The 20,620-nt window shown below is 46.4% G+C and overlaps 4 protein-coding genes and 4 non-coding genes across 12 annotated transcripts; 3 read left to right on the forward strand and 5 right to left on the reverse strand.

Annotated features, from left to right (window-relative positions):
* Nucleotides 1-282: 282 nt before the first annotated feature.
* Nucleotides 283-1,717, forward strand: LOC117135789 (SWI/SNF-related matrix-associated actin-dependent regulator of chromatin subfamily E member 1-related). Its single transcript, XM_033296281.1, has 2 exons — nucleotides 283-786; nucleotides 846-1,717. Exons 1-2 carry the CDS (start codon nucleotides 383-385, stop codon nucleotides 1,570-1,572), a joined length of 1,131 nt encoding a protein of 376 aa, XP_033152172.1. The 5' UTR covers nucleotides 283-382; the 3' UTR covers nucleotides 1,573-1,717.
* On the reverse strand, nucleotides 1,690-2,276 carry LOC117135790. Its single transcript, XM_033296282.1, is given in 3 exon segments — nucleotides 1,690-1,906; nucleotides 1,908-2,040; nucleotides 2,100-2,276. Coding segments are annotated over 3 exon segments (309 nt in total). The 5' UTR covers nucleotides 2,185-2,276; the 3' UTR covers nucleotides 1,690-1,815.
* Nucleotides 2,277-2,356: 80 nt separating this feature from the next.
* Nucleotides 2,357-12,099, reverse strand: LOC117135788 (macoilin). 3 transcript variants are annotated; one of them, XM_033296280.1, is made up of 11 exons: nucleotides 11,960-12,099; nucleotides 8,340-8,774; nucleotides 7,284-7,428; nucleotides 7,085-7,211; nucleotides 6,884-7,010; nucleotides 6,195-6,817; nucleotides 5,350-5,637; nucleotides 5,034-5,135; nucleotides 4,316-4,974; nucleotides 4,064-4,256; nucleotides 2,357-3,995 (listed from the first exon to the last, which is right to left on the reverse strand). In XM_033296280.1, exons 2-11 carry the CDS (start codon nucleotides 8,417-8,419, stop codon nucleotides 3,406-3,408), a joined length of 2,934 nt encoding a protein of 977 aa, XP_033152171.1. In that variant the 5' UTR covers nucleotides 8,420-8,774; nucleotides 11,960-12,099; the 3' UTR covers nucleotides 2,357-3,405. The 3 variants fall into 3 exon arrangements, with proteins under 3 accessions (XP_033152171.1, XP_033152169.1, XP_033152170.1); XM_033296278.1 differs by having other exon boundaries at nucleotides 6,024-6,817; XM_033296279.1 differs by lacking the exon at nucleotides 11,960-12,099 and adding an exon at nucleotides 11,628-11,853 and having other exon boundaries at nucleotides 6,024-6,817.
* A 509-nt stretch (nucleotides 12,100-12,608) lies between these two features.
* Trnaw-cca lies at nucleotides 12,609-12,680 on the reverse strand. Its single transcript has one exon. It is a non-coding gene; the product is annotated as a tRNA-Trp (tRNA).
* A 99-nt stretch (nucleotides 12,681-12,779) lies between these two features.
* On the forward strand, nucleotides 12,780-12,850 carry Trnag-gcc. Its single transcript has one exon. It is a non-coding gene; the product is annotated as a tRNA-Gly (tRNA).
* A 291-nt stretch (nucleotides 12,851-13,141) lies between these two features.
* Nucleotides 13,142-13,212, reverse strand: Trnag-gcc. Its single transcript has one exon. It is a non-coding gene; the product is annotated as a tRNA-Gly (tRNA).
* Nucleotides 13,213-13,310: 98 nt separating this feature from the next.
* On the forward strand, nucleotides 13,311-13,382 carry Trnaw-cca. Its single transcript has one exon. It is a non-coding gene; the product is annotated as a tRNA-Trp (tRNA).
* A 514-nt stretch (nucleotides 13,383-13,896) lies between these two features.
* LOC117136200 (SR-related and CTD-associated factor 4) lies at nucleotides 13,897-20,476 on the reverse strand. Of its 3 annotated transcripts, XM_033296947.1 has the most exons (10): nucleotides 20,241-20,476; nucleotides 19,404-19,991; nucleotides 18,980-19,252; nucleotides 18,689-18,841; nucleotides 18,517-18,633; nucleotides 17,333-17,648; nucleotides 16,066-16,809; nucleotides 15,527-16,009; nucleotides 15,142-15,468; nucleotides 13,897-14,922 (listed from the first exon to the last, which is right to left on the reverse strand). In XM_033296947.1, exons 1-10 carry the CDS (start codon nucleotides 20,268-20,270, stop codon nucleotides 14,021-14,023), a joined length of 3,933 nt encoding a protein of 1,310 aa, XP_033152838.1. In that variant the 5' UTR covers nucleotides 20,271-20,476; the 3' UTR covers nucleotides 13,897-14,020. The 3 variants fall into 3 exon arrangements, with proteins under 3 accessions (XP_033152838.1, XP_033152839.1, XP_033152840.1); XM_033296948.1 differs by lacking the exon at nucleotides 18,980-19,252; XM_033296949.1 differs by lacking the exons at nucleotides 13,897-14,922; nucleotides 15,142-15,468; nucleotides 15,527-16,009; nucleotides 17,333-17,648 and having other exon boundaries at nucleotides 16,630-16,809.
* Between the last annotated feature and the right edge of the window lie 144 nt (nucleotides 20,477-20,620).

Raw genomic sequence — 20,620 nt, forward strand, 5'->3', positions numbered from 1 at the left:
TATGAGTCATTTTGTTTTTTAATTAATATGTATACATTGTAAAAAGTGGGTTGAAATGACTGCAGATAATGCTGATAGGTGAAATATATGCACCTTATTTATTATTATATTATTTATTTAAACTACTAAAAAAAAGTGTTAATGGAACAACAACTATGTTTCTCTCCAAACTCAACTGGGATTTTAACAAGATTTTGTTAAAATATATTTTTCAAAAAATATAATTAGAGCCACCCTAATGCGCCAGCGAAAGCGAATTCGTTTCGGAACTAGTTCGAAAAAGTTGTTTATAGACTTGAACCAGTTTTTGGAACCACATACCTGCGATTTTGCAGAGAAATAAACAATTTTTAAATGCAATAGAGTGTACGGTTAAACAGTAATGACGGAGCCAACGAGTAAGACACCGGATGTGGTACCGGAATCACCCGTATCACGGCCCATCGCCTCCCAATCCATGGATTCGGCGACCATTGAAGAGTTCGACGAGGACAAACCGTCCAAGGGAAAGAAGAAAGCCAAGAATCCAAAAGGTCGCCACTCGGACTCCGACATGGGCTCCGAGCTGAAGAAGCTGGCCCAGCGTCGGATCAACGTAGCCGGTGCTCCGAAAATGCCACTTAATGGCTACGTCCGCTTCATGAACGATCGACGCGAGGAGCTGCGACGGGAGCAGCCACAACGTACTGCCCTGGAGCACACAAGGATCATCGGCGAGGAGTGGCACCAGCTGCCCGAGGAGCGCAAGTTGCCCTACATGGAGGCAGCCGCCAAGGACAAGGCCATGTAAGCTCACACTCCGTTCGCAACCCACAAAATCTAAACATATCTTCCAATTTTCGTAGATATCAGGAGCAGTTGCAAATTTTTCTCAAGGAACACCCCGAAATTGTGGCCAACGAGTTGGCCAAAGCCAAGAAAGCCACAAAACTGGATGGTTCGCCCAAGGAAAAGACGCCGAAGGGTGAATCGTCCTTGGGTAAGGCGAAGAAGACCAAGGCAAAGACGGTTAAGCGGCAGAGCGAGGATCCGGATGACGTGCCTCTGGCCAAGGTGAAGCGTGCGCAGACACCACCGCCTCCCACACCGCCAGCGGCTCCAGTAGTGCCCCCTCCCAGCAGCGTGCCACCTGCAGCACCTGCACCACGACCGCTGCAGCCCGGCGAGATACCCATCTACACCAACGAGTTCATCGAACACAATCGCAGCACGGAGAATGAGCTGAGGACGCTGCGCAAGGCCAAGACCGATCTGGAGCAGCAGAACGCTGTGCTGGAACAGCACGTAGACAATACGAAAGCCGGGTACGCCAAGGTGATGGGCGAGGTAGCTGAGCTCATGGAGGAGAACCAACGCCTGGAGACGTATGTGCGCGCCTTGCGCCAGAAACTGGTCGCAGCCCTCGGTGGAATCTCAATGCCCCCACTGGAGCCAAGTGGTCCCAGCGTTGGCAACATTGACAAGTACATCCGGCACTTAGCCGGACTCGTCACTCAGCCAAGCAATGTCACTTTGATAAAGGCACGAGAGGCGCTGCGTAAAGTGGACACCAGTAGCTTGCTAAAACCGTGATTCATAGTACAGTATTCATAGGCGCTATTAACTTCACCATAAACAATAGTCATCTAGTTTAAGAAAATATACCTAAGAGCAATAGTTATCAATGCCAAGGATACCAAAAAAACCGAATTACAATAAAATATCCGCAGCATTTGTATGTAGCCCACTTTTGTATTTGTTAACGTGTGTAAGTGAGGATTACTCGTATGTACCCAAGGAAATCACGTGTTCGGCTGTCCCACGATATACTCATTGTTAGTTGTCCTTGGGAGCGTCAATGCCAACAGCGAAGCTGCGATAGGAGGGAATACGTGGCTCTTTACGTGCTCCTGCCGTGATCCTGCCGGGTCTTGGTCTGACGATTCCAATAGTTGCGTAGTATATAGTAGCCTCCTAGCATCATGGGAATCATCATTACCGGGTGACATGCTATCCCAAGCACAAACAAAAATGTGGACATCATCAGGTTGATTAGGGCCTCTGTGGATCGGGTCGTGCGGATTGAGGAAGGCGAACATGGTCGGGAGCGATACACTTACGTTCAATGATCGAAATGGTGGCCACTGTTGTGTAAATCCCATTCGCAATGGCTTCAAGCACACAATAAATAAAGTAGATCAGCATTTTGGATTTGTTGAATTTCCCTGTGGAGAAAGGTATATCTTTTTATGCTAAACTGCCAAGCAAATCGGTCAACTGGGAAAAGTCACAATGTACAACTAAAGCAAAGGTTCCTACGAAACTATTAAACAATAAGACAACCAAAAGTCAACTAAATAAAACAAAATAGAATATATACTTGCTTCTCGCAGCGAAAGGTTTCTTTATTATTAAACAAAATAGTCGACGTTTCACTTCGCGTAAATAAACTAAAGCGTTTCTCTTAGTTGTTTTCGATTTTTTGTTTCTTAGGAACAGCAGAACTAAACAAAAATAAATTAAAACTTAAAAGAAAATCGTTTTTCGTTTGATGTTTGTTTTCAAAAAGTATAGTTTCTAAATCATAGCATACATTTAAGGTTTTATAACAAAAATAATTTAATGAGATAATAAATCAAGGGCGCAGACTTCAAAAATATTCCATTGAATCGTTGGGCAAGAGGCAGAGGTCGTGCACAACTTCTGGCGTCTCCCCAAGATCAAGGCCATCACTTCGGTTGGTCCAACTCTGTCACAGCGTTTGGTAAAAAAAGAAAACATTTTACATAGGATATCGCGGGTACTTCCTTGGCTTTCTTCATGAATTAAAAAATATACGAATCGCCATTTTCATTTTGTTATTATTTTTAGAAATTTGTGTTCTGTTCTTATCGTTCTCGAATCATCTTGTTAAAGTAATCATGTACTTTTCGTGTTAGAGGGAGTTCACTGAATGTGTATGTGGTGTGTGGTGTGGTGGCGGGCAGCCGATTTGAAACAGTGCTTTAAATGATCTGAGAATATTAAAACGGCGGTCAGTTATGTAAGGAAATTTCTGTTTGGAATGCCGAATTAATTGAGGGAATTTCGGATTGGATTGAACAATTTGAATCTGTAGAAGGGGAAATGTTTAGCAGTTTTGAGCTGCATTCATCAGTGCTGCCTGCGCTTCTGTGGCGGTGATTAAATTTTAAAGGAAACTGCTTATTTATATTACGGACATTCAGATATTGTATGCAAACATCTTCTTGGAACCGGCACCGGGTTACGGCCTGCTCATCGTTTGCTGTGGCGACGGTTGTTTGCGTTTCTTTTCCCTAATTCATATAAAGTATAATAATCTCAAACTTGTCGTCGCAGATGCATGTGCGAGGACGACGACGACGATGACGTCAAGGACTGCTGCTGCTGCTGCTGCTGTTGGCGTCAGGCATCCGCACCGTTGGGGTTCATGCCCACCGGCGACACCACCATCATGTTGCCATTCTTCGGCGTGTAAACGCTAGCATTGGGATCCAGCGTTGAGCCTCCGTTTCCGTTGGCAGCAGCGGCGTTGGCTGCAGCCACCTGGAAGGCTGCCGCCACACTGACCGGCACCATTTGCTGCTGGGAGACAGGCCCACCGCCACCCTGCTGTTGATGCTGCTGGTGTTGTTGGTGCTGCTGATGTTGCTGGTGCTGCTGCTGATGCTGCTGCTGCTGCTGATGTTGCTGATGCTGTTGGTGCTGCTGTTGCTGATGCTGCTGGTGTTGCTGATGTTGCTGATGCTGCTGGTGCTGTTGGTGTTGCTGGTGCTGCTGATGCTGTTGGTACTCCTGCGCAGCGCTCAGGCTGAGCATGGGCGAGGACGGTCCGGGACCCGACTGCAGCGGCGGCGTGTCGTTCATGCGCAGAATGCTGCTCGCCGGCCCATGTGGGCCAGTGTTCATGCACAAGTTGTCTGGCATCACGGCCAGAAGTTGGGCAATCTTTGCCTTGAGATCGATGACCTCATCCTCCTTGGAGCGACGATGGTCTGCGTGAGTGGACATTCAATTAGAAATCAACTAGCTATCAACATTTAAACAAAAAAACAATACTCACTGTCAGATATTTCAATCTGGCGCTTGGCAGCGCCCAGAGCCGAGAACAAGTCCAGCTTGACTCTCGTCTCTGCGGATAGATTCTTCTCCAGCGTTGCGTTCTTGTCCTGCATGGCAGCCAGCGCATTCAATAGAATCTCGGGATCAGGCTGGGACGATTCCCGATTGCGCAGTTTCGCCTCCATCATGCGGTACTAATGACACAATATAACACTGTAAAATTTGAAAAAGGAAACAGACTCTAACCACTCACCTCTTGTTCCACTTTTCGTCCATGTTCGACGGCAAGTTGCTTCGCCTCCTCCGCCTGCTTTAGGTCGCCGCGCAGTCGTTTTTGCTCCTCATCCATCTGCTGGCGCCGCTGCTTGCACTGGGAACTGCACTCCGGACGGGCCGCCTTCTCCTCGGCCACCTTGCGAGCCTTCTTCTCGTTGGACAGCTGCGAATCCAGGGATTGCTTCTGGCGGCGCTCCTCGTTTAGTCTTCGCTCCACTGTCTGCAAATTGAGCATATCAGCGTGCCGGGCGTTGTTCAGCTCTTGGATGCGCTTCTCCAGGTCGTCGCACTCCTTCTGCTTGGCCTGCAGCGTTGACTTGCTGGTGAGATTGGCGTCCAGCTTTTGTCGCAATTCGTTTTCGATTTGCTTCATATGGCTGATTTCAGCTCGATACTTTTTCACATCGGCCTCCAGTTTGAGACACGTTTCACAGATCTTGGAGACCACCTTGCTGGCCAGGTTCGCGATGGCATTGCTGGAGGTGGAGCTCGCTGAAGATGATACTGAGCTAGCGTCGTTATTGTTGTTGTTGGCCGTGTTCTCCTTGTCCTTTTCCTTTTGTTGCTGAGCCAGCTGCTGCTGATGGCTGTGATTGTCCTTTGCTGCATTATCCTTCTTGCCGCGATTACGTCGACCTAGAAAATCGAATTATTATGAGGCGTTTAAACCCATTATATTAACTCCATGCACTTACCCTTAGGCGCCTTTTCAACAGGTGGTGTTGGCTCCACACTGGCCGTTTCATCTTCCAGGTGATTGGCATTGCCGTTGGGAACAGCGTTAAAAGCCTTTTTCTCTGCAAATATAAAACGATATGCGAATGATATATCTTCCTATTTCTTAGCTGGTACTAAGGAGTACTAAATAGCGTCTATATCATTAATTAAGAGGACTGAATGTTCGTCTTTGAGTAAATGAATTAAATGAAAACCACTTAATAACGTTAATTAAGAACCACAATCGATAAAATTAGAAGCTAGTCATATCAGGGCAGAGATCCAACCACTCACCGTGCTTCTCCTTTCCCCCCTGCTGCTGTTGTTGTGGATAGCTTGTGCCACTATCCCAGTCTGACTTCTCCTTATCCTTATCCTTACTATTACTTGATGTAGCTGTTACTGTTGCGGTTGCTGTGGCAGCGCTATCGACTTGGTGATAGTTGTTGCCGCTATTTTTACCACCGTGCCGCGTTCCATTGTTGTGCTCATTATCAGCAGCGTCGCCCTTGTTGCGATGCTTATCCTTGTCCATGCTGCGTCGATGGTTCCTTGAACCACCAGCGTGACCATTGGAGGTTGCTAAATGAGTATAATAATAGATTGTTAAATACATGCTATTTATACACGTCGATATACAACACAATTGTGTTTTTTATTGATTCGTGAGGGAATCGGTTCTGAGGGCGTAGTTATTCATTGGGGCCTGCTATTAGCAATCGAAATTAGATTGGCATTGCAACGGGAGCATAATGATATGAAGAGGTTTCAATTTGTAAGGGCTGACAACTGCCGACTGTGGTTGCTGTGGGTTAGATACCGCGAGGAAGCCTCGCTGGAGATTACTATATGGATGGGTTCATGGGTTACATGCGCATACACAAACAAACAAATGTGTCTGGTACAAATTAGTGGGTTCTGATCTGCTGTTGTGAGGGACAGCAGGAAGCAGTTGAATTCATTATTACCACCACAACAACCGTCAGCATCGACACCTTCGGAAGTAGAGGAGGAAGAACGGGCGGAAGAAGTAGCCGGGTATGCTGTCGCCACCGACTGATGTTGCTGCTGCTGTGTCGCCAGACTTGCAGCCAAAGCAGATAAATCTGAGACGGGAGTGGAAGAAGTGGTTGCTGCACCTGTTGTGGCCGCGGATGCCGCTGACGACGACGACTGCTTGCCCGTCGACGCCGAAGACGACGATGAGCCGGATGTCGTGGACGCTGATGACGCAGCTGCAGCTGCTGCTGCTGCTGCTCCTGTTGCTGAAGACGCTGCAATGGACGACGCGGCGGCGCCCGATGCACTCTCGCTCGTACTGTTGTCCTTGGCGCCGCCACTGCTACTGTTGCTATTGTGGTTGCTGCCGCTGTTGCCACTGCTGTTGTTATGATGGTGGTGATGGTGATGATTACTATTGCTCGAGCTGCTGCTGCTGGCGCCGGCGCCGCCGCTGTGATGATGCTCATGATGGTTTTGTGCTTGCGTGGCAGTGGCCAAAACACCGTTCGCCGCAGTTGCTCCTGATGACGCGACCAGGGCCGGCGTAGTTGCAGACCCGTTGGCCACGACAACGGTGCTGGATGTGGCTGTCGCCCCCGCAGCCGCTTCCTCAGCCGCCTCCTCCGCGGGCAGAGCCTGCTGCAGGAGCTGCATGTAGAACTCGTTGTCCTTGGCCACCTCGCGCTGCTTGCGCTGGCGCATGCGGTAGCCCACGTAGCTTTTGAAGCCAAACCCAAGCGTGACAACCGGATAGCCAATGCTGAAAGCGAACATAATTGGTTACAAGCAGGTTCAGCTTTTGTCTAGTCCACACTTCGATTCTTACCAGTGCGCTGCGAACGGCCGGCAGAGATCCAAGTGCGGCATGTGGCGACTGTCCTTCCATCTTATGCCCACCTCCAGGTAGACAAATAACATCCAGAGTATTATGGTCGGCAAACAGATACCCTTATCTGTAAGAAAACGGGCAATAAAGTTAGGAGAGGATGTCCATAGAATCTCCCCACTGCCACAACGGAAGACGCACCTGTATGCCAGACGTACTGCACCCACACATAAGTGCTCGCTGCGAAGAGCAGCCAGTGAACGGGTATGAAGAATAAACAGACCAGATCCGACGTTATCGCTATGCACACGAACAGTACGGAGAATGCCTGCAAATGAAATTGGACCGTATAGAGTTACAATCACTTTGGCCATCCTCAGCCCATCGCCCCTCCACTTACCAGTCCCTTGTACTTAAAGGAATCGTGCACGGAGCGAAGGAGCAGCCAGAATGGCCACAAGAACTCAAAGCGGAACATGAACATGAAGTCGGCAACCATGACGATGGCCCAAAGGATCAGAAACTTCATGTACAGAACTGTTGTGCTGCAAGAAAGGAAAAACGAAACGATTAAATATAAAACTCACTAATATTCACTAAGTATTACAGTTTTTGTTAACTTAATTAGTTATGTGCCAAAACAGCAATCTCCATTAATAATCGACATTCCCAGTTTGTCACGCGTACTGGTTTCTCCACTTGTCTTCTGTCCCATTAGCAAATATAAACAATGAAGGGTCAGCTTTAATAACATGCTTTCCGAACCCAAATGGAAACCAGCATCCATCAATCAGGCAGCCAAAATGTTTAATGAGAATGGGAAGGAATGGACAGAATGAAGAAATCCGGCGAAACAGAAGCGCCAAGAGGCGCGTAGAAGGCCAAAAAAAAAAAAAAAAACAAGTAGCGTCCAAATAATGCATGCTTAACATTATAAAACAACACTCGCGCGCAATCAAATCAAAAAGTAAACAAACGTATAAATAATAAAAAGCGAGACAAGAGGAGCGCACACATGGGCACACTCTCGGAATTTTTGTTGGTGGTTTTTGTGCTCTTTTGCTACTCAAAAATCTGATAATCATCAAGTTGACTTGGGGGGCAGTTCGCATGCCAATAAATCGGAAAGTATCTTTACTGCCTCAATTGAAAAATGCGAGCAATTTAATTGCTGGGCTGTCATAAAATGGTATCGTTTTTGGAAGTTAACAACTATTTAAGGAACTCAATCTCGCATATGAACAATTGCAGCTATTTTATGTGTCATTTTATGCTAAGTAATTGTTTTCAAAAACAAGATAAGCGCATACATTAGAATCTGTTGTTTATCCTAAAAATACTATCTTGCTGCTTTCAGAAATGACTTTTCAAATATTTCGAACTTGGTTTAGTTTATTTTTATATGTACTATGATGAATTTACTTAAGTAATTGTTTATATAACATTTAGCACTCACCTGCCGTACATTCCCTCTGTGATTTTGTTGCGCTTGATCGGCCGCCGAAGTTTTCCACAATCCGCGTTGCGTCGCTTCATCCTGAATGCGCGCCGTGTGTCCTCCGCCCGAAATGCTCGATGATTTCCTTGCCTGTCGTCTGCTGCCCAAGATCAGTTGTCCCGCTGCTCCTTGAATATCCTGACTATCCTGACTATAATGTATCCTATATCCTGCTATGTGCTATTTATCGTTTCGAACGGAGTGCTTGGCTCTTCACTTGATAATCAGATGCTGCTGCGGCTCCTGGTATTTCCGGAGGCGATGTCGGCGTGGTTTTGCTTGCTGGTGCTGGTGGTGCCTCTGCTGCCGGCGCGACGGCATCTCATTTACATGTGATGCGTTTGGAAAACGTTGTTCGCCTCCTGCTGAGCCGGCTTTTCTTCGCTTTTCACACTGCAAACAGATGGCAGAGGAGGAAAAAAAGAAAGAAGGGGAAGCGGTGGATGAGTAAGGGCAAACAACGAGAGCAAAGAGCAGAGAAAACGTGAAAAATCGCAAACGACCCACCCGATCCCGATCCCGATCTCATCTTGGCATTGAATTGTCTGCCGAAATTGAAAAAATGTCCACTACACTACTCCCATTTGAAATCATCGAGCATCGTATAATAAGTAAAAGCAAAAATGTTATTTTTAGGCCTGCTATTCCGTCGATTGCACTTTCGCTTTGTTTGCGAAAAACAAAAGGCACCGAGGCGGCAGTTTAGTATTTAAAAGATATCCGAATTTAAACGCCCAAATTATCTATTGGCAAAAAAACGGGGATAATGGCAAAGTAGCTGAAAATTCAGCAAAGTGCTAATTGACTCATCCGTTTGTTAAATAACCCATTTGAAAATAAAATATTTATGCTAATTTCGATAGCACAAAATAAATGAGCTCGCATTTCGCATTGGAATTTGCATTCTTCCGCCATTAAGTTTTTGTAAATGTCTGAAATATTGTGAAATTAAATGGATTTAGTGTGTGTAGCTTCTCAATAATAAATTGCACATATATGGAGATATGCATGACGGATTCGAAAAGCGTTAAAAAGTTAAAAGCACACCTGTGGGCCAGAGAAAAGTATGATTATGTAGCAGTGTGTGCATCAGATACGTGCCAAATAAGGCAATTGCTGGAATCCAAATAGTGTAGACAACCCTACACTCTAGTAAGAAATATGCACTCAATCATTAACTTAACTTAAGCATTGTTTACTTATAAATCATTATTAAAATCTTCGCTTCAAGTTATTATAGTAAAAAACTTGTCGAATCGGAACTTTAGCATATCTAACTCATCACTAGCTGATGAAAACACCAAAATAATTTTGGAAAAGGACTCGAAAATCACAAGTGCAGACGGAAAACACGCACACTCACTGGCCAACACAAACAAATCAATGCAACGTCGAGTTCTCCGAGTGCGGGATAAGTGTTTTTCGGGGTGCACAGGGAGTCCGGGAAGCGATGACGATGTGGCGACTACATCTCAACATGTGGATGTGGATGCTGCCCGGTAAATTTTGGTGGAACGCGATACACACTCTCTGTTGCGCCAATAAAGGATGGATGGATTTGATGGATGGAGCTAGTTGTATGTGACGATATGGATTTGGAACGGACATGGCAGTGCGACTGCGCCAACTCAATCGGAAGCGGAACTATGCAGATTTCAAGGAAGCAGAGCAGAATCAGTGGCCTGGCATCCTTGTGTGTATGTATACGGGCGAAAAGGTTTATAAATAGCATCCAAAAGTGGAGCGCATCCATCGCAGTGGCCACATGGCAGCAAAAGCAAAAGCAACAGAAGCAGCAGCAGCAGCACGAGAGGCACAGGACGAGGAAGCTTCTCATCTGCCGATGACGTATGTGTGGTGCTGTTGCTCGATTGTCGTGTTCCTGTTTCCGTTTGTGTTTCGCTTTCCACCGCGCGTCCTGCGATGGACCACAAATGGACACCTGAATCCTCAGCCTGCTCACTTTTCGCTCCACTCCTGGCCGGCCTATGCTCGTATCCGCCATTTTGTAACGACTGTCTGCATCGCTGGCAGTCAAAATGTAGATAATTACCAATTGAGCCTAATTTGAATGCCAATTGAGCATGAAGTATGGGTACTTGTTAGGAATCAAGAGTTAAGCTTAACAACTTCGTTTATATAAAACTAGTTTGGAGCATTTTGAACGAGTATTTATTTAAAGTATACAAATAAACTTCGCACATAACTTGGCATTAACTTTTAAACAGTCATGAATTAGCAAGACTTCGGTTTTGAAAAACCAAAAGAACAAAAGTAAAGATAGCATTCCGTTGCCACCAGATGATTTGGCCTTTATCGATGTGATCGTGAATATAACATTTAAATGACCCACAGTTTTCAACGGCTCATAAAGTGCACTGATTTCGCTCTCGCCAGTTTTGTTTCTCTCCCCCATTGCCCCATCCTCAAAGACAGTGTTCTCTCTCTTTTGTTTAACACTTTCCCAATTGCATTTCGTTGGCCAAAACGAGATCGCACACTGACACACTCCCACGCACGCTGCACATATACACAGAAACGAACACATTGCGCTCGTCGCATTTAGAAAAGCAACAAAAACAAAACGAAAAGCGAAAAAGGGAGCAACGAAAACAACAACGTCAGAGCGACAAGATTCGACGCGCAACAAAAGGCTAAAGAACTTTGATAAAATGCGGTAATTTCGTGGCTGCTTTTTGCACAACTCGAGGGAATTTGGCGATAATGGGCGCTCCAGTTTTATCGTGGTTTGTTTTTATCGTGCCAGATGGTCTTATCAGATGGGCGTAGCGACTGGATGATAAATAAGGTGAATAAATAACGACACCCATTGATGCCGGTTAGCCTGATCACCTTGGTTTTTTTTTTTTCCGAAAATAGCTAGAATAAAACAAAACATCTGTGTGTGTGTGTGTGTGTGTGGGGGGGGGGGGGATGCATGTTTGTGCAGGCAGAGAGCAGCAAAAACAAAAACAACGAAAGTGGGGGAAAAGTGAAAAGTTGCCTCCGTTTGAGCTTTCGAACAGCATCCACATGTTAGCCCAGGAAGCATCCTTCTGTCTGCCTCTCTTTCTCTCTTCGAACTTATTTCTTTGCCAGGAAGCATCCTTTTTGGCCTCTCTGGCTGCTCTGCCAACGTCGACTGCGGTTACGTATGCGTATGTGTGTGTGTGGTTTGTTGGCGGCTGGCACACGTACAGGGACACCTATGTATACACCTATATATTTCTTTTTCACACTCCTCACCTACACGAACACACCGATATACACAGCCAAAAAGCACTGCAAAATTGCACACGTTTCTTTCAGTACTTTGGGCATGCTTTTGGCATTTTCATTTGCACACAATTTGCCACCGATTATTTCACTCGATTTTCCACTGGCTCTGCTGCTCAACTTATTTACTTTCGAGCGGATTTTTGATACAATTTGCACATTTCCAACAACTGCGCTGTGTCTGTGAGAATGTGTATGTTCCTCGGCCTGCGTGTTGCTCTATGTGTGTGCGTGTGCATGGATGGATTCTTGAGCACCCGAAAATTTTCCCTCTTCACTTAGACAACTCCGGTGATGCTTACACTGAATTAGCACTGCATTTTTTTACGCGTTTCCGTAACCGTTGTGCACACAATTCCCGGTGATCAGTATCGATTAACTTGCGTTTTGTATATTTTAACACGAAATCGAAACTCGAACGCTTCGAAATTAGAGCTGGAACAAAGTCGATTGATATGAAATGCTATCGATGCTAGCCGTAATTTGCTGATATCGATATTTTTTACGCAATCATCGAGTGTTTCGCAGTTTTCGCTAAGCTACTTTCATCGACAAAATTATCGGACTACGCGCCAAGATTTAGAAATATGAATAATAATTGATCACTAACAATCTATTCTAAAAATATATTTTTCAGTAAATACTTTACTCGTATTTAATTTATTGCGCGGGCAAATCTGATTGGATTTACCAGTCTGATTGGATTTAATAGTGAGCTACACTATTTCCTTGCAAAATGTCCTTAAATAAACCACTGCAGAAATGTGCTATAAAGTTTAAAATTTTTAAACTTTTGATCTCCTATCGGATCCTATCAAATTTACTTAACTTAACTTTCATTGCTGCCTGCCTTAAATATTTATAACAAACTATTTTGAATTAATTTGAACAATAATTTTGATAGCAAAGGCTAAAAACACAAAAAAAGTCTTTCAAAAATATGATCCTCGATGACCCCGACGTGATTTGAACACGCAACCTTCCGATCTGGAGTCGGACGCGCTACCGTTGCGCCACGGAGTCAGATGGGGGGAGGGATATTAGGTACCGTTAGTCCCCAAATGATCATAAGATTAAAACTACTGTAGAATCTTCAGCAGAATGCATTCAGATCAACTAAAAGCATCGGTGGTTCAGTGGTAGAATGCTCGCCTGCCACGCGGGCGGCCCGGGTTCGATTCCCGGCCGATGCAACTTATCCTTTTTTTATTGCAATTGCCATATTCATATTTTTAAAATGGAAAATGATTCTTAGTCAATTTTTAGAGCCAAATGGAGATCCTGACCACGAAAGCACAAAAGTTCGGAAGCCTCGACATACAGAGGTGGTCAAAAGTATTTACACAACGAGCTTTTTTTTCAATTAGTTGACAATTGAAAAAAAAGCTCGTTGTGTAAATACTTTTGACCACCTCTGTATTCCTTTTAATCTCTAAATCCAACAATTGGTGTTTTGAGCTTAACAAATACTAAAAAATAAATTTTGCATCGGCCGGGAATCGAACCCGGGCCGCCCGCGTGGCAGGCGAGCATTCTACCACTGAACCACCGATGCTTGTAATTCTTTCGAATCCATTCTGCTGAAGATTCACAGAAGTCTTGTTCTTATGATCGTTTGGGAGCTAACAATATCTAATAACCCTCCCCTCATCTGACTCCGTGGCGCAACGGTAGCGCGTCCGACTCCAGATCGGAAGGTTGCGTGTTCAAATCACGTCGGGGTCAATGAATTCATTTTTTGGCCACATTTCGGATGGGAATGGTTTGACCTTGACCCCAAGTAGGTCCAAAAAACATAAATGTAGTTAAGATATGCATGCAACAGATGTTTTTCATTTTTTATTTTATAGTATCCGATAATATAGATATATTTGAATTGTACATTAATATGCGTGTACCTAGAATCTGCGCATTAGAACAATTTGAGTGTTAAATATACTCTTAAAACTAAATACATAACAAAATAATAAACATTTCAAGTTTTGCGATTGCTGATTTGTTTATGATTGGGCTTCTACTCCCCCACAAGCTCCCCTGTCAATTTCCTGTCCATACAATCCGTTTCCTTTGCTAATTATTTGCTATAACTGTGTGTATCTATCTGTTGCTCCACGTTTTCCTTGGTAGTTGTGGTTCCTATTGTACGACAAATTAAATTACGTGAATTTAACTGAATCTGGTTTTAAAAGCGTCCGGTTCAACCCCCACCCCCTCGTCAAAAATGCTACGTAATCTCAAGTTAAAAACGGTAAAATGTTCGCATGTATGGAGTTACACTTAAGTTGATAAGGAAAATCATAAGTTACAATTTATCTTGAATTTGCTCAATAATAAGTTTGTTTCTCATTTGATCTGTCTGTCGCCTAGGGATCAGCTGCAGCTTCGACATCGGCGGAAGCAGCTGGGGCTTGGGGTTCCTGCGCGGATGGAGCCTCCGTTTGGAGTTCAGCAGCCGGCGCTGGAACCGATTCCTCATGGGGCGCAGCTTCGGTTTCAATGACTTGCGGCGCCGGCCGGGGCGGAGAACCTTGAGGTTCTTTCGGGGGCTGAGTTGGAGTCTGTGGAACTGCTGGCGGTGGCAGCTCGTCATAAAGGGGCGTGCAGGCGGCTGAAGTTTCTGTTTGTGATTTCGCAACCAAAGGATCGCCGGTCACGTCGGCTGGCTTTGCGAAGTTTTGATTCTCCTCCGGCTGCTTTTCCTGCGGCGGACTGTTGGCAGACTGAGATGCTCGTTCGCCTGGCTTCTGGGCCTCCATTCTCGCCTCATAGTCTTGAAGCTCCTGATCCCAATCCTCCTCGGTGTCCACTCTAGTGGCCGCAGCTGGCGCACCGGTGTTGGTGCTACCTAATTCGGTTTCAACGTTTTTGGGCTTGGGTTCCGTCTCCGAAGCCGTCTTGTTGCCTTCATCCGTCGAACTTATTGAATGGCGGTTGCTGTCATCTCGCGAGCCCCGTCTGTTTCCGAGGCCCGGACGTTCGCGATCCTCTCGCGGTCCTCCGCGTCCACCCCGTGAATTGTTGCCACGACGGTCGTCCATCATTTCGCCTCCACGCTCGCCACGGAATCTATTACCGCCTGGTCCACCGGGACCGCCACGCCGCTTGAAGTTGTTTCCACCCTCGTCCTCATCGTCACTCCAACGTCCGCGACCTCCAGGACCGCCACCTACTCCTCCTCCTCCGCCCACGCCGCGACCTCCGCCTCCACCTTGACCTCCACGTCCTCGTTGGTTGTCATTGAAGGGGTTCCGAGGATTAAAGAAACCTGAAATGAACGTTAGCATAAATTGTACAAATTAGTTTACATCAAATTGTTCTTATATAGTTGCAATAACAAACAAATAGGTTAAAGTTAAATTAATTATTATTTATATACATCTGTTAAACATAATATTTACACGCATAAAAAAAGATTAAATCAAATTCTATTTTCGCTTTTTCTTCTTTGGTGTACGAGTTCGCTCCAATTTCGCACGATTCTCACCTGGTCCCTGCTGACGTCCGCCCGGGCCACCGCCGCCGGGTCCACCACCGCCGGGTCCACCACCGCTGGGTCCACCACCACCTGGTCCACCTCCTTGGTTGCGCATAAACATGGGCCCAACGCCGTTGCCACCGTTACCAGCTGGACCACCCATGCGCTGGTTGAAAGAGGCCGGCGGCGGGATGCGCATCTGCATCAAGCTGGTGGGCTGATTGAACCGATTGTGATTCATGTTGGGCGGGAAAAAGTCGCCTCCGGGGCCACCGTTGTGGTTTCCACGCGGTCCCATTCCTCGTGGTCCACCCGGTCCACCGCGATTATCAAAATCTGCGATGCGTTTTAGTTTAGTGATCTGCGAAGATTCGTATCTTTAATGTCGACTCACCCATGAAGTCCGGTCTCGGCATCCCGTGCTCAATGGGATTTAGATTCAGGCGCGCACGTGCCTCGTTAAAGGCTGCGTTCGGTCCGAGTCCAGATCCCGGACCACCACCTCCTCCACCATTTTCGGCGCGCCAGCGTTCAGCCGCTTCAACGACATCATCTCGACCGCCCCAGCGCGAGTTTCCCGGGCCTCTGGAGCGATCCCTGTTATCTCGATCGCGCTCCCTATCCCGCTGTTGGAACATCTCGTTGGCCATGGCCGCCGGCGATAAGTCCACATTGCTGGGCGACGGATTAAAGTTGGCTTGCTGCGGCGGCAGAGGTGGGGCGTCCTCCACGTCCATTTCAATGTCCATTTGATCATCGCTCACGTTGCCACTATTGCTAATCTGCCCACCGCTGGGAATGGGTGGCGGCACAGCTCCAGGCGGAGGAAACGGAGCTCCTGGTGGCAAGCCCATAGGATGTGGTGGTCCCCCAATGCCTGCAGGAAAATTAAAATTAAAGCTTGGATTTAAATTTTACGAGATTATTATCTACCTGGAAAGCCAGGAGGCATCATTGTCGGTGGCATCATCATTGGAGGAGGCATGTTGGTCGTTGGCATCATCATCGGTGGCGGCATGTTTGTTGGCGGCATCATTATGGGCGGTGGCATATTAATGCCCATGGGTGGGGCCATCGGAAATTGTCCCCTAACCATACCCATGAGCCCAGGCGGTGGGGCTCCCGGACCAGGTGGAGGACCCACTGGGCCGACTGGACCAACCGGTGGTGGTTGGGTTGTATCGATGCCAAATATCAGATTTGGCGGTGGAACACCAACACTTGGCGCACCAGCTGCCTCCGCAATGGATGCACCCTTATGCTCCTTGGCAGCATTCTTGGCCTGGTTGATCTTCTGCTTCATTTGGATGGGCATAGTGTCTTCGTCGAACATACCACCCTCCTCCAGGGCGTCGAAGTCTGTATCCGAACTGAGTTTGGACCAAGGAATGTAAGTAACACCCAGTTCGAGGTCCCAGTAGTCCTTCCACTCCTTGCTTTTCACACCCTTGCCGGCGGCCCATGAAATCGTGATGGCGCGTCCCTGCAGCTTGTGGTTCTTTAGAGCTTGCATCGCCTTGTGGGCGTCCTGGCGTCGGTTCATTACAATAAAAGCGCATCCACGCGGCACAATCTGGTCGATGCTCACTATGTCGCCATACTCGCCAAAGGTATCGGACAGCTCCTCCTGGTAAACAAGCTTAGACAGGTGGCCCACCCACAGCGTAGTGCTGCATACTGAAAGCAAAAGCATTGGAATGCAGCATAAGTTTCTGGTGTCTGAACATGTTCAATATGCCCATTTGCCTTGTTGAGGTGTGAGTGCCACTGGTAAGAGTGTTTAGAATTCCCTATCCTTAAGTGTATTTACCAAGATTTAAACTATGATCTAAGTACTTCATTTAGAAGCCAGTTCGTGGTAATTAAGCTTAAGTATATATCAGGGTAGAACAACGTTTGTTTGCATCTGGATGATAAGAGGATATCCTTATGTATATGTATGTAAATCGGATCTCAAAAATATTGCTCGAAAACGCATATTATATAGGGGGATATTCTAAGATCAAGAACCACTAAAGCTAAACACACACACGTCAACCGAGCCAAAGGAGCTGCAGAGAAAAGGAAGTGAATCTTTAGGATTATCAAAATCAAAACAAAAAAAAAAAAGGAAAAACAGAAAAGCACTCAATGCAAATGGATCTTATGAAGCCCCATCTTGTGGCCTTTAAGATCCATTTATTAATCCCGTCATAGTTACCACTGAGATGTTCCTTCTTGATGTCCGGCAATCCCTTCTTGCGCCGCTCACGCTCGTGCTCGCGATCGCGCTCCTTGTCCCGGTTGCTACGGTCCATGCGATCCCGGTCCCTTGATCCGCGTCGCCGGCTAGAGCGTGGAGATCGGCTGCGCGATCGGGAACGAGAGCCACGCCGGCGTCGATCGTTGCCCGTGCCTCCTCCGGCGCCACGTCCTCGCGGAGATCTCGTGCGGCTGCGACTGTTCCGGCGACTGCGCTTGTAGCGATCACGGTCGGGCGTCGGGCTGCGGGAATCGCCACCATCCAGATTGATCACCTATCGGAGATGGGAGTGTTTGCAAGAAATTTGAGAGTGATACGTGATAAAAATGTTAACATTTTGTTAAGAATAAAAAAGGTTCAGTGGGATAGAGAGGATTCGGAATTGGGATAGGATTAGTGGCTGGCCACAGGGGGAATACGTTATTATCGACTCAATAAACTGCATTCTTTGGCGTGTGTTGACGTGTGGTTCTGTTTCGCTTTCGACTTTCATTCATATAGTTATTTCGGACTAATTGGCAATTTGCGTTTTCGAGCAACATTTTTATTTACATATTAGGAACTTACCAAACGTTGTTCTAGCATCGGGTAACGAGTTGTTCCGCCGGATATTACGTGGATTTTAAAACCTTACCTTTGGCTTCATTTGCATATTTTTAATTATTTAACTATTGGTTCGACTTATTCAAATATTGGCAATGGTTTTATAGTTCAAATATATGTTGGGGACATATAGATCGACTTATGAAACTGATTTAGGGATTGCCCAATAGCATCATCTTTTGATTTTAAACGTTTTTCACAAAATAATAAATTTAACTTTAAGTGGATTGGGAATTGAATTGATTGCACATTTAAGATATATGGTATTAAAGTTATTGATTAAATAGTGAAAGACCACCCCGTTACAACTAGTTGAATCTATTTGGATTCGAACACGCTAATACCCCATCAGCTATAACAACATTTTGATCACATTTCCAGGTTCAACTGCACGTCAGCACAAGGCAAATAGCATCACCCGATTTACATCTAATATGTTTATGCTTTACACCAACATTGATGGCCGAGTCTTGGTGAAAAGCATACACAAGTCGTACCCCAGGAACTAAGATAGACTGGTAAAGTAGTGAAGGGTATACCTCTATGGTCTGTTGCTCCGATATGAACTCGACATCCTTGTTGAGGTCCATGCTGTCGTTCATGTTCATGCCCATGCCCATGCCCATTCCCATGCCCGGCGGCATACCAGCATTTCCCTGAAAGCAAATCATTATGAAAATTTGGATACCGAGATGAAATCATATGATGTACCTTCATAACGTTCTGGAAATGCTGCTGCAATGCCTCGTCCTGATAGCGATGCTTCTGGTTCTCCTCTTGCGGCTTCAAGTTTTGGAAGTTCTGCAGCGTATGGAGCTGCCGCAGCACATTTGGATTGTTTAGCAGCTGCTTGATCTTCTTCTCCTGCAAGAATTATTTACAAGGTTATTTAAAATGGGATCGATCTTATATGAGCAACAAAAGCAACAAATAGAAACTTAAGATAAACCGATAAAACCGAACTATCTAAATGAAGGGCTGTGTTAATGGGGTTCGCCATACGTCTAACAGGTTTGAAGAAGTGGGCGGTGAGTCGTCGCCCATGCAGTGGTGATCATCTGCCATCAGCATCTGCAGGCCGTCATCTTCTTCCTCGATGATCTCCCGCACCTGGTATTCAATGTCGTGCGAGCTCTTGACATATTCCCGTTTGTGATGATGTGACTTGCTGGTCTTGGACGAGCACGAGACCACCGACTGGCGTTTGGAGTAGTGTTGCTCCGAGTAGTGACGCTTGGAGCTGCTGCTGCCACCACCGAACTTCTCATGGCCCAGCTAGCGATTGGGCGAAGGGCAAAATGGGCGGTTAGTGGGCAAGACATGAGAGACAGAGAAATGTAAATGCAGCAGAATTGTAGACGATGTTAGTTAAGCCATAATACAATACTAGACACCTGTAGAAGCCTCAACCGAAAGCATCACTTACCGACAAGTCGGGCATGGCACCGCCCATCTTATCGTCGCCTACGGAGCTGTTCATGCTTATCTCCATTCCGGAGCTGTTCAGACCGTTCGGACCGCTCGATATGTCCGCCAGGCTAAGAGCTCCGCTGCTGCTGGGTCCTGGACCCACGCCGCCGCCCTGTCCTCCACTGCCACCCACCGGAGGCATCTGATGGTAGATGGGGTGGTTCGGGTCGGCTAGGTCGAAGATCGGCTGGATGACCTCGGACTTGAAGACGTTGTTTTTCTGCCACAGGTTCAGCACCCGGATAATGCGGCTCTTGTCCTCCGGAGCGCACCGGAACAGGTTGGCAAAGGTCTCCGTGAGATTACGCTGGAATCGGGGCGCGAACAGATCCTTGTCCATGCCGTACTGGTGGCGCGACTGGCGCACTATCGAGTCGATTACATACAGCCCGGGTACTTTGTACTCCGGCTTGCACTTCAAGATGAACTTCTCCACACTCTGGACGACGTGCTTATACAGCTTGATGGCCCGCATCGCCGACTTGGTGATGGCGGCCATCTTCGCCTTGGAAATGGGCGGTCGGCTGTCATAGAGTCCGGAGAGCTAAGGAAACATAGATGTTAAAGTACGGCTATAATTTACGGATATCTGGGACATGGAGTTATCGTTATCGGGTGCTGGCCAAAAAGCAACCCTGGGCGGCGTGAAAATTCGGTGCTCTGCCTGCGCCTCCAGGAGGATCTGTATAACTCCTGCACATTGGGCAATCCGAATCCCGACTTTAAGCGGACATTGTGCAACCACGCCGGCTGCTCCATAACGAACCCCGTTCCAAATGCATCTATAACTTACCTCATTGTTGAAGGCAACAACGGTTTCCATTTTCAATTGCTTGGTTCACTCACGTCGCGCACACACAATGTTTAGTTTTGCATACTTTGGTTGGTCCACACAATTGTTTAAAACTGGCGAAAAGCAATTTTCTCGACTTTTCTGCGGTTTCCACGGCTTTTAAAAAAACTTTTTACAAAGCGTGAAAAAAATGGCTGCCCTATAGCCTGAAGCGTTGCCACACCTGTAAAGTTGACATTTTCAAGGCATTTTAAGAAATTGTGCTGTTAAGGGCAGTGTGACCGTATGTGGAGCAAAACAATTCGGTATTAAAAAATATCCCAAATATTTATAATAAATAAAACGAAACAGAATTTTCCTCTTGAAATCCGACAGTTTCA

Source organism: Drosophila mauritiana, chromosome 2R (genome assembly GCF_004382145.1).
Source record: "Drosophila mauritiana strain mau12 chromosome 2R, ASM438214v1, whole genome shotgun sequence".
NCBI lineage: Eukaryota > Metazoa > Arthropoda > Insecta > Diptera > Drosophilidae > Drosophila > Drosophila mauritiana.